General features: G+C 38.6%; 1 protein-coding gene across 12 annotated transcripts in view; it reads left to right on the forward strand.

Annotated features, from left to right (window-relative positions):
- The window catches only part of NRXN3 (neurexin 3), a 1,671,444-nt gene that overhangs the window by 1,483,193 nt on the left and 169,914 nt on the right, over window positions 1-18,337 (forward strand). For all 12 annotated transcript variants that reach the window (XM_045060712.1, XM_045060711.1, XM_045060707.1 and 9 more), the window contains one exon: window positions 6,408-6,579. In XM_045060712.1, the coding sequence (XP_044916647.1) occupies window positions 6,408-6,579 (172 nt within the window). The remainder of the gene's footprint in view (window positions 1-6,407; window positions 6,580-18,337) is intronic.

Here is an 18,337-nt window from a genome sequence, read left to right on the forward strand (position 1 = left end):
TTTGTTTCCAAGCCATGTAACATAAATTTTCTAGGAACAGTCAGTACAGATTGTGGAGTTGATGATCTTGAGTGGGAAACAGGCATTTTAAATAGAGTGGTATCCTGTAAGGTGTGTGCAAAAACCTCTAACTCATTCATCATCTGTCATACTATTTCTCTGTCACCCAGTTATCCCCACCATCTTCACTCCCCACCATTGACATCATTTTTATACCATCCTTTGAAGAACACTTGAGAATTTGACAATATTTTATTCATTTCTCTTAAATTCCATTTAGCACAGGTGTTATTGTTGTGTCTTGTATTGTTGTTCTCATTTCTTTTGTACAGAGAGTTGAATGACCCACTCAAGATGACCTGGACAACAAGATGTGGAGCCTGAATGGGCTCAGGTCTTCTGATTCTAAATACAAAGTATTCTGAAAACCAGAGCAGACTTTTTTCTTCTCCCTTCCCCTTACTGTCACAGCCACCTCACCCAAGTTCCTCAAGGCAAGGGGACTGGGATGATAGTGAAAGTCCAAACCATCTCCAAGCTCCACAGCTGGAGTCTTGTCAGCTTGGGTAATTCCTGATGGGCTTAGACTTCTTGAGGGAGAGACCTTGTCTCTTACTTATCTTGAATCCTTCAATAGTACATGGCTCTGCACACAGGAAGTACACACTCCCTACTTATTAGCTGACAATTATCTTGGGTCTAGAACCTGGACACTGTAACATTGAAAGAATGGCCTGATGATCTTCACTGGAAGATAGTGATTAGCTATGAAAAGAGTCCATACTGTGTTCTCCTAAACACAAGGGTGTTTTATCCTAGAGAACTTCAGTAAAATTCTCCCTCAGCCAAAATTATCTGATGAGTCAAACCATACCTTATCTTTTTGTTTTTTATTGATCGCTTATATAAAGCACAGTGAGACTATATGTTTTGATTAAGATTTATTGCAAAAAAACGTGAATATGGATGACCAACTCTTTTCATTATCATATACTATTCAAACCTGTTTAGCCTCCTAAGTTATAAAAACTTATCAGCACAATTTTTTTTTCTACCAAAGCCACACATTCTACTTCATTATTCATTCATTCACTTATCCATTAACTTAACATTCACCGAGCACCTGTTAATGTCCCTATATTTGCAATACCCATAGTTAGGTTAGGTATATGGGTTAGATAGGTTAAGCAAACATAAAGTTATGATATGTAATGTATACACTGTCTTATATAAATAACTCAATTGCAACATGTAATACATGTGCCTGAAACATAACATGGTAGAAAATACATGGGTTTTAAAGTCAGACCTGAATTCAAATCTTAAATTTATCTCCTACTGGTTGTGTGAATCCCCTATTCTCTGAATCGTCATCTTTTTCACCTAAAAAATCTGGAGGGTAATTGTGAGAATTCAAAAATTATTCTATTAAAAACTACTTGCCAAGCACCTGCTCTGTTCTTTGAAGTAGTTTGGATGATCCTACAGTAACAAGCAGATTCAATATTTGGTGGCATAAAGCAGTCAAGCTTTGTTTCTCGTTTTCCATGTCCATTGCAAGTTGGCTTGTTGCCATCCTCACTCAATGGCCCAGGCTGAAAAACAGGCCACGGCCAGGAATTTGCTGGATGCAGTGGTTGAGAACCATGGGAGAACTCTGGTGGGTCTCACACCAGCAGTTTAATGGGTGGCTTGGAAGTGACACCTAATTTATTCATCAACACTGTTCTCTTGGCCCTCCATATCCCAAGGGGAACTAGAAATTCTCTCTTACTATGAGCCCATAATGGGAGAAACTAGAAGAATGTAATAAACACTGCCACTGATTTATTTACAGTGACCCAAACTTTGGAATGGGTGTGCCAGACCTCCCCTGTCAGTGTCTGGCCCCAAGAAGGATCACATACCTGTTGTTCTTCCTGTATTATTGCCTAGCCCTGAACTCACAGATTCTGTAGGAAGCCTAGAAGTCAAGATATTCAGAACTTCCTTTGCACATCTGTTGGGCATACATTTGAGAGTTCCAGTTCTGTTTCTGTCAGCTGCAATTTTCTAAAATAGTGATGGTGCATTCTGCCTTCCCTGGGGGCACTCTGGAATGAATGAAGAGACTGCCTTCAGGGAGGTCTTTATTCCTGAGGATTTGTCTTGCCCCTGTGCATCTCGACTTCTAAAATATGACCTTGGTGTTGGTAGTATCTTATGGGTCACCTTCACAGCAATAACTATAATGTGGCTGATGGAAGATTAGAAAGCTGGAGCCAGACTAATTTGAGGAACCAGGTGGGCTCGTAAACAGTCATTATTGATGAAGAATGACTTACTGGCTATTTAAAGACAGCTGTTTTCTTGTGCTATTCAGTCTTGGTTTTGTGTTTTTTTTTCTGTAATAGACTTTTTTTTATTGCACTTGAGGATTCTTTGGTACTGTCTTTTGATTTACCACTTGTCTGTGTTTTTAATATCAAGGAAAAACATACATTGAACTGATTGCCTTTGGTAGCAACTTTAGTGGTGATGGGCGTGGAGTTATTAAAATTTATAGTCATGCTGTTTTGTAGCTACTCTTTGCTTGTCTTGAAAGGGCTCATAAAAGGCACCAAGGAATGTGAAGAGAGAGCAACTACCAAATTGTGACAGGAAAGCGATGGTGCAAATTTTATTTTTTGATGTTCTGTTTGCTAAAATTTACATTTATTTTGATAATATTTCTGATGACACTCTTACCAAACTAGCCAGTCCTTAGCTCGTGCCACCACTTTCAACTATACTAATGAGGGGAAAGAAAGGGACAAGATGACTGACATTTATTGAAGTCTCAAAGTATGCACAGCCACGTGCTAGCATTTCCCACATGTGTGTTCTCCTAAAATCCTCACAAAAAGCTTCAAAGGTAGCAATTCGTTGTTCCCTTCCTCCACAGATCCCTTTATAGCAGGGAAATTAGAAGTTAAATAACCTGCCCAAGGTCATATAGCTTTCAGAACCAGAGAGAGGTATTATTTGAACCATGCTATGCTAAAACCGTGTTTATCCTATTGAACCAGTTAATTTCTCTGGTGCTCACAGGGTGTTGCATGTGGTCAAATGTTTAGATTTTTTTCCTTCTCATGATCTCATTTATCCCTTATATTTGAATGATATTTTCCTTCTTATAAAGTGGTATATTAATGATTATAATCATATCATTTTAGCCTAAAACGGTCCTAGGAAGCCTGGAAAACTCGTTTCCTGTCCCCGTAATACATTATTAAGAAATGGGTTCAGAAAAATTAAGTAACTTGCCCAAAAGTCAGTCAGGGCTGTTTCCAAAGCCAATGATTTTATCCCTCAAATGTTCTCTGGACACATGAGCCAGCAGAGTTTATCTTCATGGCAGCTGAGCGTGATGGATTCAACCATCGGCAACTGTATGGGCACTTGCCACAAGACTTATAATGAACTGAGACAAAGCAGTTAGCCACAGATTATAAAGCCACTGTGGTCCCATGACAAATGACAAGGAGGTTGCAGTAATGAAATCTTATTACTGCAAGTAGAGAGACCACATCTGAGGTCTAGCACAGCCACATTTACCACCGTGGGGAAACACAATGAAACATCTGGGTATAAGGGTCTCCATTGACATTGGCGGTAGAGCTAGCAGGATTAAGACGATCTCTCCGAAGCAGTGATTGCAGTGGCAAATGTGTGGCGCCTCAGATAAGGACCAAATATTTATTCTGGCAGAGATTAAATCTTTTCTTCCCCTGAATCTATTATGGATCTTGCAGAAAATCTGCCCAAGAATATATCTCGCTGATCAGCCAACTCACTCAGCCAGAACTGTACTTTGCCACTGTTGTTGCTGAAAAGCAGCAGAATGCTGGTTTAAAGGTCTCCTCTCTCTGCCTAAAACTGTTCTCCATCCATGATTAATTAGTGACTCAGAGGTGAATTGAATCACCAGCAGTCCTTTCCATGTATCCAGGATTTATATAGTGGTTTCTCATTGAAGAACCGTGGTGCAATAAACAGCCCACATTTGCGGGGTGGGCAGAGGAGTAATGGCGTCTGCAGTCATGGTTTCTTAACTCCTCCAGTTCTCTCATTCTGCTAAACAGGTTATGACTGAGGTTACTATAGCCCTGCTTATTTAGGTAGAAGGATGAGTAGGTTCTAACACACACACACACACACACACACACACACACACACACACCCTTAGAAATGAAGGCCAATGCTTTAGGGGAATGCAGAAAAATTATATTATCTTTTCAGAATTCCTAGAGAATTAAGGAGAAAGAATAAAGTGGATCATAACATTATTAATTATGGGCATGGAAGATGCAAAAAGAAAACCTTATCATCAGTTTCATTTATCCATTGTAATGCTAGGTACTTTATTTAGTACTGGAGATGTAGAAGTAGAAAAAAAAAAAACAGAGAACATAGTGTCACAATAAACAGGGATTTGTGAACTCATAAGTGCATTTAGTCCCCATTTGAGGAGGCACCTTTTCTCAGAGTACAGAACATGGGAATTGCAGACATCATTTTACATTGCAAGCTGTGCTATCAGGGCACAAAAGAAATAATGATGTCCGCCCTGTATCACAGCATCCCTGCATGCTGAAAGCAGCCTTTCGTAGCTTAGGCTCCTACTTTCTGAAATCAAGACTCCTGGAGGGCACCTGGGTGGCTCAGTCGGTTAAGTGTCTGACTTCAACTCAGGTCATCATCTCACAGTTGGTGATTTTGAGCCCCGCATCAGGCTCTGTACTGACACCACAGAGCATGGAGCCTGCCTCAGATTCTGTGTCTCCCTCTCTTTCTGCCCCTCCCTTCCTCTCAAAAATAAATAAACATTAAAAAAATTTTAATTTAAAAAAGACTGCTGGGTACCTGTCGATTCTTTTATCAGGAATAAGATGTGTTCACATACTAAAGGAAAATTGGCAAGATGAAGAAAGCCTGTCTTTTGAAAAAATAAGTGAAGTGTACCAAACTATATGGAAACCAGTGCCTAAAATCTCAGCAGAAGTCTTAATTTATTGACTTTAAGCATACCAAGTGCTTAATAAATACTGTATTTATGTAATGAATTAATGAATGAACCCAATTACTAAATCTGAGATTCTGTGAAATCTTTCCTACATCTTGTTTATGTGGATTCTGGACTCCCCCCCCCCCCATATCTTTTTCTCATACTTTGTCCCCTCTTTCTCTTCTTCCTGATCCTCCTCCTCCCCCCTCTCCTCTTCCACCTCCTCCTTTTTATTCTCCTTTTAATTCTTGAATAAGGAAATAGAGAATAATGAAGACTATGTGAACAAATACAATGGCAGGGTTACCACTAAATTTTATTGTCCTTGAATGTCCAACCTATTGCTTAGCTAGTAGGTCAGACAACTAGAGAAATGGAAAAAGATGTCTCCCTCTCTCCTTGCCCATCCGTCCTGACATCCCACATGTTACGATACCCTTCTACAAGGTTGAAATATGTGATCAGTAGGGTTACTTCCATTTTGTGTCTCATTGTGAATCCCAATCCCAACCCTTAGTCATAATAAATTACTGGAGGAGAAGAAAGAGCAGGAGTTTTATTCGCATTGTTTATGTTCACCTCCTCCACCTTCACCATAATCCTCACGTTCATTGCCATAGTGTCACTCTTCTGGAATTCATTGTGTTCCCCCCCACCAGAAGTCTTTTTGGGGGGCCATTGAGGTTCTCTTCTGCTATGTAGCATAAAACTATAGCACTGAAGATGACACCCTTCTTTGGATGAACCTTAGGAATAGGGTTGCAAGTGTGGAAAGAGTGGCAGTCACCTGACCCTGAAAAGTCAAGCTCAGTTTCACTGGCCTCTACTGAGGGTACATGTTCTATGTGTTTTAGACCTAAAAAAAAGTACCATCAGGTGCTGACCTATAATGCTAACCCTTCTGCCATTGCTTTCTAACCATTCAATGTACACTTTCCCTTGGGCTTGATCCCCTCCCACGATGCACAAGCATGCTTATATTTCCTCCCTAATCCTTAATCTAAACTAAGGTGATCTAGAGTCCAGTGTCTAATTACCTCTCTTAGAAAATAGGTTTCATTCATCTCACAGAAATCAACTTTGCAGTGTCACTACACAGTTGTTAGGTAGTTCTCTGGTTCCAGCTTTGATATCTGTTGAGAGCAATCAAATGATGTAACCTGTACAGTGCAGCCTGTGAGAGCAATTTGGGTGGCTTTATACCATTGGTTTTTATGTTCAGGATGAAAGCCCATGGATAAATGTGGGATACTATTGTTAACTTCATGCTGACAGCTCCCTCTGGGTACCTACAGATTTATTGTTAGTTGGAGGATCAACTTTAAAGGGAGAAGACCTTATGGTTGGTGATAACTATGCCTTTTGTGTTTCTTTGTCACAGGAACAGGGGAAAATTGGAGTTGTCTTCAATATTGGCACAGTTGACATCTCCATCAAAGAGGAGAGAACCCCTGTAAATGATGGTAAATACCACGTGGTGCGCTTCACCAGGAATGGCGGCAATGCCACACTTCAGGTGGACAACTGGCCAGTGAATGAGCATTATCCCACAGGTACATGCTTTACTGTCAATGACCACATATCATCTTTTGCTCTCCCATTCTTACTCTAAGTGTTGATTTCTCATAACTGTCACCAAATCATGAAACACTGGATATTAAGCACACATTCATGTGTGTTTGTTTGTTTTTGTATGAGAAGATAAGGTATTCCTGTAGGGCTTGGTTCAGTGTAGGGAGCTTCTGGAGACTTACTAACTGTGCACTGAACACTGTAGGTTAACCTGAGGAATACTGCCTGACTGGCTCATACTAAAGATGATTACTGTAGGTTTTCCAGGGCATTGCAAATGATGACCAATGGAGGGAAGGGGTGCCTTCTCTATCAGGAGCTATTGTTGATAATCACAGAATAATCAGTTTGAGATCTGGACTCTGTGGTGGCATTTAGTCAGATGAAGTTGAAGACACAGATGGTCAGAGATTTCATAAACACTGTAAAATGAAGTTTACTAAACTTAGAATGATGACCATCAAGTCAGGGTAATAATGAGAGAAAAACTAAGAGTGGAGTTTCATTCATCTGGTTGACTTGGCCAATTTTTTCTTTCATTTACACTAAACCTTCCTTGATAATTCAGAGAGTGGTCCTAGTAGGCATTTTAACAGCAAGCATACTGGTGTAGGAGGGAGAGGGGTTAATCATGTGTTTAAATTTTATGGTCAAGGAGCATTTGCCAACAAACTCCCAGAGCCAGATGGCCAAATCAAGGGCAAAGGGAGGAAAGGTCGCTTTCTTTTAAAGAGATCATTCAAATGATCCATTAGTTTTCCCTCTCATCTCTCACTTCTCCCAGGAAAAGGGCCCTCAATTCTGATCGTAAAAGTTCCAGGAGTAGAAGGGAAAATACTGTGGTGAAGGGCCTTTGTTCCACAATTGTATCATCACCTGGATGCAAGAGAATAGCTCAGAATACTGAATTTTTCACTAGTGTGGGCATGATGCTATGTTTTACTCTGTCTCCTACACTTCAAACTCTACCCCATAATTCTCTCACTGCCATCCTGTCAATTAGTGGAGTGAGCACAGAGGAAGGAAACCCAAAACACACTTCCAGAAGTTTAAGAGCTTCGGAGCTAATAATTATCACACTTTGGAGATATGCATCAAGTAAATTTACCTATTTGTGGCCCAAGAATTTTGAATGACTTGAGGGCTGTGATTGTTTTCATGCCCAATTCAGGATTCATTTTCTTTAAAAAACCAATCAGAAGTAATTGTGCTACTGTTTCCCATCCCATAGCCAGAGTCTTCCTATGTATTAAGAATCATGAGAGCATCTACAAATAGCATACAAGACTCCCAAGTTATTGAAATAAAAAGCCTCACCAACCCATTTATCTTCCATGTCAGTCTCCGTACAATAGCCAGCTCAGCCTTTACTGGGAGTCTCTTGTCATACCCTTAGCACTTGTTAGATTAAGGCACAAAAATGACCTCATGCATTTATCTTTGAGCCTTTGAAGAGAGCCAGAAGTATTAGCAGCTACTATGAATTCTTATCATCATCCAAATTTGCTAGACACTAAGAGACCTGATTTTTAAATGTTTTGTGGTTAAACTCTGGGGGATGGGTGGTCAGGGGAATCAAAATAGCCTGAGATCTTAAAAGCTGTTCATTTGCTCAATGGAAACATCGCTCTTTCTCCATGCGTGTTATCATTGGCCCCACTGGTAGTGCTATAGGATTTGTTGTGTTTCTATTAGGAATTTCAAAGATTTCTAAATTTATATTAGCCACTTGCCCTGAGCCAGTATAGAACCCAGAAGTTTGCTGAAGACTCTTTAATGGCCATTTCATAACCACAGATATGTAAGAAAACCAGTGACCCTTGCTGTGTGCCTATCTCTTTGTATCTTTAGTTCCAAATTATGGGTTGCTTACTATGCTTTCAAAACAGAATAAACCTTTCTTTAATGTCATTGCTTACCACTGAAAACAATTGTTACTGGTAATCCTTGGTAACTGTTATTTAGTAATAATAAGTATTATTATTACAGAGCATGATACAGTATGGCAGTTATAAGTATCGGCTTTGGAGTCAAGTGGCTGGAGTTGGTCAGCTGTTAGTCTAAGGCAGGCTAGATTAAGATTTTGAAATGCCATAAGCACTGAAATATTTAGTGCCTCTCCCCACATGTAATTCAAAATACAACAACACTGTACCATAAAGTAAGTGTGTAAGAATTTCTAACACATATGATTTTTCTTCTCTGTCACGTTATGCTTTAAAAATACATTCTTTCACCCCACATTCTCATTTTTTACTATTTTGTTTGGTTCTCTAAGTGTGTATTTTTCCTATTTGTGGATCCAGCTTCCTATCGGTAACCTTGGGCAAGTTATTTAACCTCCCAACCTCTGTTAACTAGTCTGTAAAATGGGATTATGGTAATACTTTCCAGGGCTAACATGAAGATTGAGTTGAATACATATAAAATGTTCAGCCTAATACTCTGTTACTTAATTCAGTACTCAATGAATGTTAGCTATGAGAATGATCAACCATTTGGGTAGCATTTTTTTTTTGACTGTTACGTATTCACTCAAACAGATCACTTCACTGACTATTAAACAACCCACTGTGCCATCTCAGGGAGATGCTGTGTCTTTCCTAAAGTCACACAGTAAATGTGAAAGACCATATTCTCCCATTCTTAACTGGGCACAATTTCCACTATTGTTCCCACAAAAATTGGGGAATATTTTGAAAAATGCATGGATAGAAATGAGCATCTCTCTTCTTGTGTCATCTTAAATTTATTCTTTTTTTTTTAAGTGTCCTATTACATAGGTCAGTACCAATCACCACACCGAGGTGGTTATTGTAAGATGTGGAGTCAAAGATCCTTTTGAAAAGAAAAGGTTTCTTGAGCTGTGCTGAAAGACTTACTTGTAATGAGTCCAAGCTGTCCTCCTGACAACAGGGACAATATGCTTCCATGAAGCAGTTGAAGGAAGACTGAGTATTTGAAGGAGTGACCATCATAATTCATTGCCTAGATTGGAAAATGGCGTTAGAAAGTCCAAAACTATTTTTAATTTTTTTAAAGGGTAAATGTTTATTTTTCCCTGGAAACATTTTACCTTTGAAACATTCTAGTCTTATGTTCCGCTCGATTCCGTAGGAGTGGTCACCTTTTGATTTTTGGATATCTTCTTTCTCTCCCTCTGCTACTGAAAGGATCCTCTTAACTAAATTTAAAGCATCGTTAGAGCAATCTGGCAAGGTTTAATTTATATTAAACCGTGAGATTAAAATACGCCCTGTATCTGGGCATCCAGGAACAAAAGACATCTGGTCAGGCAAGCTTGACACAATTTCTACAAAAGTGATGTATTCTTTTCCCAAGCTATCCTATTTCATTCACTGTGATAAGTATAGAAACCATCAAAAGGACTTTAGTTGTGCTACTTGTCTCTTGCTAATGTCTAAACAGTAAAGAAATATGGAAGAGCTCCTACAGCATATTCACATAAGTTATCTCATTTTGAGGGCATGCTCTCAGGAAGCGTTCCTGCCCAACAGGTCCCTGTGTATCACGATGAATGGGTCAACTCCAAAATCTTCTCATGGACATTCATAGGATTTTATGTGGCTCTACTGAAACATCCCACTGTGAAATATTTAGAAGTCAGCTGGGTCCAGGGCATGCGGTATTGACTCTTTGTGAATCAGGAAGGATCCAAAATGAAAGTCGTTCTATAGCCATTGGGATCTGATATCACTTAATTCTCAGGATAGAACTCAAAAGCAACTTCTTTCTTTGAACCTGAAAATAGAAAGGCTAAGGAACAGGAGAGGGAAATAAAAGAAGAATCAGCCCAGAGCTGGCATCCAGGTGCTGACAAATGTTCCTTATAAAGCCTCTGATTACTGTCTTGACACAATGCAGTAGTGGGGACAAGAGAGGGGAGGTGAAAGGTGAGTTAAGCGTGAGGGATTAATTTTAGCCCCAGCTCCAGGCAACCCGGGAGGCTGAGCTGACTGGGATTGTTAAAGATCCTCTCTGCCATGCCTGGGTGGCTGGTTATGTCACTGGGGCCACTAGAACCCTGAGCAGGGTGCATGCAGTAAGAGGCCTTTTAGGTCAGAGACAGGCTTCCTGGAAACTGAAGCCTGAGAAGCAGCTCTGATGTATAGGACTTTCTCTCTTCCCACTGCAGATGGTGCTGAGACCAGAGTATCCATTACTTTTCTTTTTTTCTTGATATTACATGCCAAGTCATTGGAAGGGCTCTTTATTGGATTCCCCTTTTCCAATCAGTAAAATGCCCCCTGATGACCTGAGCTTAAATGTCTGACCACCCAGCTCAGAACATGAAAGATGTAGAAGAGGTTCAAAAGGATGTTGAAGTGGTTCTTCTTCTAGGACAGTAGATTAGAAAACTCTTCATATTTGAATATGTCAAATTCCACAGAATCTTGTCTTTATAAGTATTGAAAGCACAAACATTGTTATAGTGCTTAGTGATGCGCAAAGTGCCTTCATATGCATTATTACATTTGAGCATCACTCTGTCCTGTGAGAGGGACCAGGTTTGGTATTATTACCACCATAGCCATATTCAGATTACATTTGAGGCTGTGAGGGGCTAAATAACTTACCCAGTATTCACACAGCTGAAGGAGTGAAGCCAAGATTCCTATCCTGGTCTTCAGATTGCACTAATTCAAATTTCCTACCCATTTTCCTGTTTCTTAGAGTCATGATTTTATTGATACCAACGTTAGGTTATTAGGGTTTTGTTTTGTTTTTTGTTCTTCATTTTTTCACCAGAAATATTCTCAAGTAGAAGTCCCTGCCTGGACCAGTTCAGTTAGTTAGGGTTTCTCAACTTTGGCACTCTTGACATCTGCGGCTAGATAATTCTTTGTTGCAGGGGGCTGTCCTTTGTATTGCAGAATGTTTAGCAGCCTCCCTAACTTGCCTACTAGAGGTCAATAGCATGTCTCCAATGCCAGGAGTCCTCTGGGGGACACAGTTACCCCTGGCTGAACAGCACTGAGTTATGGAAAGACTGGAAAGTCTCCAACATATTTTATTTCAAATGCTTATTGTCCTTTTATAGCTTACACAGTACACATGCAATAAGAGAGATCTCTTTGTCCACATCTCATCTTCAATTATTGAGATTTTGAAGAGTTAAAAACAAGTCTATGTTCTTGACATGATGCTGAAATTTCTCAGGTCTTGGGTTTTCATTAATTCCTACCCAGGAGGTTTTCATTCCTTTTCTTTCTCTTTGCCTGCAAACATTTGAGACCTTGCCAGATTCGAAGCAAGCATTAAAACAAGCCCCATCTACTTGCTCATTCATCCATTCAGGACCAGTGTTGCTTTCAGTTCAACTGGAGGAAAAATAAAAACCAATCGTGAAGTCCTGCAAGGGGAATAACAAGTGTAAATACAATCAAGAGGGAAAGCCCTATTTGAACATGTTTTCAAGACTGTACAGATATAATGGCAACTAGAGAGAGGCTCACTTAATGAATGTGTTTGAACATTGCTAGGTACATTTTAAAAACTATCTTATAAATAAGTTCTTCGAACATTTGGTCACAAAAAGTATCAATTAATCACTCAAACCAGTGCATCCTGAATACTTGGACTGCTACAACTTGTTGTCAGGAATAAATTAGGAGTCACAAACAGGTGAGTTTCTACTTATAAGGGACTTGTAACTTGTTGGGGTTAGTCTTTGGTGAAAAAAAATGTTTAGGGGTGCCTGGATGGCTCAGTTGGTTAAGCGTCAGACTTCCGCTCAGGTAATGATCTCCCAGTTCATGAGTTGGAGGCCCTCTTCAGGCTCTGTGCTGACAGCTCAGAGCCTGGAGCCTGCTTCTGATTCTGTCTCTGTCTCTGTCTCTGTCTCTGTCTCTGTCTCTGTCTCTCTCTGTCCCTTCCCCACTCACATTCTGTCTCTCTCTCTAAAAAGAATAAACATAATTTTTTTAATGAAACTATTTTAAAAATGTTCAAAATCTTTTCAGTAGATTTTTTTTTTATTTTTATCTTTTTATGAAGCACTGTTCTTTAACTGGGCTACAAATGAGATTCTCCTGGGAACTATTATAAACTACCAGTTCTCAGGCCCCAGTCTCAGGTAATCTAATTTAATTGGTCTGGGGTGTGGTCCTTAGATCAGCAGCATCAACATCACCTAGCAGCTTGTTAAAAATGGGGCATCTTGGGCCTCACCACAGACCCACTGAATTAGAATTTGCATTATAATAAGATACTCAGGTAATCCATGCGGAGTGTTAAATTTGAAAAACACTGGTCCAGGCATCAGTAGTTTTAAAAAGCTCCCATGGTCATTCTGTATGCAGGTAGGTTTGAGAACCACTGTTATTGAGAAAGCTAAAAATGACTCTTTTTTCTCCTTTCAGACTGACTACAGGGTTGTTCAACATGGTAACCACTAATTAACCACATTAGCCACACTTGCAATGCAGCTGATATGACTGAGACCCTGAAAATTTATTTTTATTGAGCAATTATTATGTCCTAAGCACTGAGGATTTAAATACATTTTTTACATTCAGTCCTGTGGCCAGCATTATGAGGCTAGTGGCTGATGGCTTATATTGGACAGTGCAGGACTAGAATATACTCTCTCTTATTTCCTTTTACTTATTATATAAATGTAAATATTTACATCATCAATAAACTCATGGGCATTTACCTTCATTTACCTTCTGAACTCACCTAATGTATTTTGTCATTGTACATTCACTGGTTAATCACTCCACTTGAATCATGGGATTGTTATCCCAGAGATATAGAAATGGCAGATGCTACTATCAACCAAATTCATCCAGATGGTGATGGCTACCCTTTTTGAGCATTTCCTACCTACTTCCCACTTCAGGTATAGCATATTATTTACCCTTGGTACAACCCTTGAGATCGCTGTTAATTTTATGCCCATTTCCTAGATTAGGAGCCGTTCAGAAACTTTAGGTACTTGACTAGCTCACAGAATTTTTCTCTCAGGTTAAATCTCTAGTTTCTGCCAAGTTACAAGTTAGCATTTCCCTGGGCATTTATGACATTTGCTTTGCTCCACAACATTGGTTAGTTCTTTGGGGACTTTGGCAGCCTCTTTCTTTTCACAATCCTCTTTTACCTTCTAGCACCATCTCTACGTGGATGGGAAGGGCTTTATTAGATGAAAGTCTGTTTTACTGTTTAATGGTCTTGCTTGGGGGATAGGAGAGTTTTGAGAGGGTGCATAGTATTTTTTTTCTTTAATTTTTGTTTTATCAGGCAACCTTCCTTTCTCTTCTGTGAATTCCCAGCCACAAGATAAATAGCCTCGTCTCTTACAAGTTAAATACAATTACTGCTATCAAACCTAGAGTCTTCCTGTCCCTGTAAATGTCTCTTAGAAGCTGATAAGCGTTTCAAGGCAAACTGTGAGCTTTTGGCTAATGCTAAAATTAAACATAACCACCACAAAACGACAAGAATACACACACAAGCACAAACACATTTATATACACATACATGTTTACATGCACACACACCCTATGGAAGGGAACGTTTGGGATAGAGGGAAAAGGAACTCATAAACACATGACACATGGACACAAGACACATGTCCCCGAGACACTAAACCAACACATGACTCAAGGTTATTTATGATACAATTAAATAACACGCAAAGGAGTTTGTAACCATTATGAAGATTTACACCAGATAATATGACAGCAATTATAGTGACTAAAGACATTATTTATCCAGAATTCATTTGTAAATGGGGTAGTGCTTTTGATATAGAGAGTTGTTCATCAAAAGAATAGTGTTTCTGGAAACTTCTATAGGACTTTATGAGGTACACATCTTGGGTCTTGGTTCATGCTTTTCTCATCTTTCATAGACTGCCTTGAGACTTAGAAGGGAAGACGGAATTTAACAAATTAAAAGCCATATGTTAATTATTTACTTAATCATACATTAAATGGTATATATGTTATATTCTAGGCATATATATGTTCTTAAGCATATATAGTCTTAAGCATATATATGTTATAGTCTAGGAACTCAGTGAGAGAAGTAAAGAGAAAATTGAGGGTCACTTCCAGACCATTAAGGTCATTCAACTAGATACGTAAAGAAAAGGATTTCTTAATTTCTGTGAATAATGAGTACATGTACATATGAAACCAAACACTTTCAAGATTAGAAATACAGTGTGGTCACCTTTTATGTGATTTTTAAATTATGCTCACTTGAGATTAATGTGACATAAAAGTACTAATGACATCTCACTCTATGCAAGGCATCTATAATTAACACAGATTCTTCCAAATTAAACCAATCATCAAATATTGCATAATGTCAAAATCAGGCTAAGTGAATTGTGTTTGATTTTTCCTATTGTCACCAAGAAGCTCCAGTTTAGATAGTAAATAGAAATTCTGGTCTACAAAATGGGTCTTAATTATTAAAATTCAGAATCATTATCCTAACCGTAAAATGCAACTACCCTGTACTGTTTTCTCTCTGCCCCAGAGTTAGATGGACATCAAATGCCCTAAGACCTGTCCAAGAGTGTAGCTTTATTTATAGAAAAATTTCCCACTTCAGTCTCTTCAGTTTAAGTCTTATACAAGGTTGCAGGGTCCCTGTAGTTATTTAAAGTCTAAAAAGAACATTGAGCTTCTTATAGAAAGGCGGTGCATAAATATCCAATAATAATAATATATATTCACACACAGTATGTCATTTATAATTCTATAAAGCACGGAGGGTAATGAAAGGCACTCTAAACTGTAAATCACTCAATCGATTGTAATCATATTGCAGCTCATCTCAAAGAGATAAAGACTTTCCACTCCTCTAAAATCCCTGTCAATACCCCAGCAGGCTGAAGAAGGAGCAAAGCAGGGTCAGAGGAGGAAAGAGAGAATGAGTCAAGGACAAAGGGACACTTTTAATCTTCAGTTCATGGAGTGAATGTGGACTGGATTTGATTCCCACTGATACTTAGTTTGGTTTATGAGATGCTTTCTTTTCACATGGTACTTTTATAGCCTTACAGTAAGTCCCTGATGCTCTGTGTGTGCCTCGATGGAGGGGTTTGCCACATACCAATGATTGATATACGGTGCTGCAGAAGAACAATTGGGAACTTAGGCATATAAGTGGAAAATGACAGTTCAAGCCAAAAGCTAAGGTTATATCAAACTGTATGTTGGAAATGAGTTGATAATGGGCCAGAAGAAAATTTATATTGTATTTTCAAGCAGCAGTGACACTTCAGAAGTCTCTTCACTAACTGATGTTTCCTTTTATTAAGAAGAGATGTTGCTAATCCCCCATCCTCATCAACAGGGTGAGTTTGAGTGGAGTGATCTCCTTACTATGCATTTATTCATTCCACCACTCAACAAATATTAATTCAAAACCTACTTTGCATATGAATCCATGCCAAATGATGGGTAGATGATGGGAAATAAAACAAAGCCTCTGCCCTCAAGGATCTTATAGCCTAGTGAAAGAGAAGGGCATATACACAAGCAAGATAATTTTCATACTTAAATTTTATTATGCAGTTATTAAGTGCCAGGCATCACACTAAAACTTATATTAAATCTCTAAAGTAGCCCTAAGAGGAAGAGACTATTTTTATCAACATTTTATGAATGGTAACATGGAGGCCTGTTAGGTTAGCTCTCTCGGGGTTTTATGCTAGTACACAAATACCTGGAATTCAAGCCTGTGTCTCTTGGGAGGCAAATGTAATGCTTCTGTGCACTAGACCATATTGTACCTACAGTTCTAAGTAGCATAAGAAGGCACTGCAGGTGACATCTGGATTCACTGGCACACATAAGTAACTGATGGAGCCTGAGGACCAGATAGGAGTAGCATGGGATAGAATTTGGGATGTGACCTAGGGTTCTCTAGGACAACGCTAACCAACTCTGCTCCCCTACTTACCTAGACATACAGATGCATAAACTGTGACATGACAACCTGCAACATTCACACTGAAGGAACGAACGGGCAGCCATTGTTCATACCTTATTTCACTTAGTGTGATCTGCCCAATGGTTACAGGAGACAAGTATTAATCTCTTTATTTTATAGAAGAATAAGCCAAGGTTCTGGGAGCTGATCACATTTGTTGCAGTCACAGGTGCAGAAGGTGTCAACACTGGGATTCTATATAGATTTTTGTTCGTTCCTATACTCCTCTCTCTTTCTCTTACCCCATATTTCCATCTGTTTCCTAGGGGTACTTCAGTTTGTATTGTGTATAGAGCTCAAAATCATTTGGCTGACAGAGGTAAATTCACATGCAAATTTACTATTGTTTTCCACATCCCAGTGCATGCAGTACACTCTGTAATCACATTATTAAACATTTACTAGAAATGTGTTTCTGCCTGATGCACAATTGCCAGTCTCAATGTTTAATTAAACTAAATTTGTTTTCATTTTAATCACATTATTGAAATGTGGTTTTCTCGGAGTTCAATGGTGAAATCTTCATTCCAAATGCCTGCAAGTATGTGAGAGCTGTGTATCCTGGACAAGGGTATGAGAATATTATAACATATCCTTGAATAAGGGATTTTAGGGGAATAATGTTAATTAATAATACGTGACACTGATATAGTACTTATTTTGTGTCAGGCTCACAGATTATCACCTTGAATTCTCACAGCATCCTAGAAATTGATTCTATTATTATTCTCATTTTGGAGATGAGGAAACAGAGTCTCAAAGAGTTTGAGTAATATACTCTCCAGTATCCTACAACTAGTAGGTGATGAGGCCAACTTGGATTTGAACATAGACATGGAAAACCTGATTGATTTATTTTATTTTATGTTATTTTATGTTATTTTATTTTATTTTATTTTATTTTATTTTATTTTATTTTATTTTATTTTATTTTATTTTATTTTATTTTTAATTTAATTTAAGCGTTTTCTACACCCAACATGGGGCTCAAATTCACAACCCCAAGATCAAGAGTCACATACACTTCTGACTCAGCCAGCCATGCGCCCCCCTGATATCTTCATTTAGAGAAACTTCTTCTCTAAAAGGCCAAATAATAAAAATTATAGGCTCTGCAAATTATGAGGTCTTTGTTGCAATTATTTAACTCTGCTGTTGTGCAAAACAACCCTAGACAACACATAAATGAATGGGCAGTGCTGTGTTCTAATAAAACAATTTACAGAAAGAAACTATAAGCCAGATTTACCCATTGGTTGTAGTTAAAGAGTCCTCGATCTAGATCATGCATATTTTGAAGCCTATAGCTCTGTTGTTACTGATCCATTAGCTTTATTTTGTGGATTGTTTTATCTCTGTTAAGAATAAAGGGAACAAGATAATCGCTAAGTGGATGAGTTAAATCTGAGAGACATGAGGATAGTATTGTTAAGTAGAGTACTGTAGACCCACTGGTGAGGTTAATTCAGGATAAAGAAATACACAAGTGGGACACACAATCCATGTACCTGTACTTAAACAAAAATCCAACCATACACTGTTTTCTTAACTTAACACCAAAGACACAGATTCAGTTCTACCTTCATTTATGTTATGTCGTACATTGCTTAGAACAAGATCTGAAAATAACAAACTAAAAGCCTTAATATTTCTCTAGTTCTGTTACTTCTACTTGTAACGATAAGTGGTAGTGATCCAAATACACTCTTTCTCACACACTTCTTAAGGGAGTTGCATACTTTTCTTTTGAATTTATTTATTTATTTT

Source organism: Felis catus, chromosome B3, assembly GCF_018350175.1.
Source record: "Felis catus isolate Fca126 chromosome B3, F.catus_Fca126_mat1.0, whole genome shotgun sequence".
NCBI classification, from domain to species: domain Eukaryota; kingdom Metazoa; phylum Chordata; class Mammalia; order Carnivora; family Felidae; genus Felis; species Felis catus.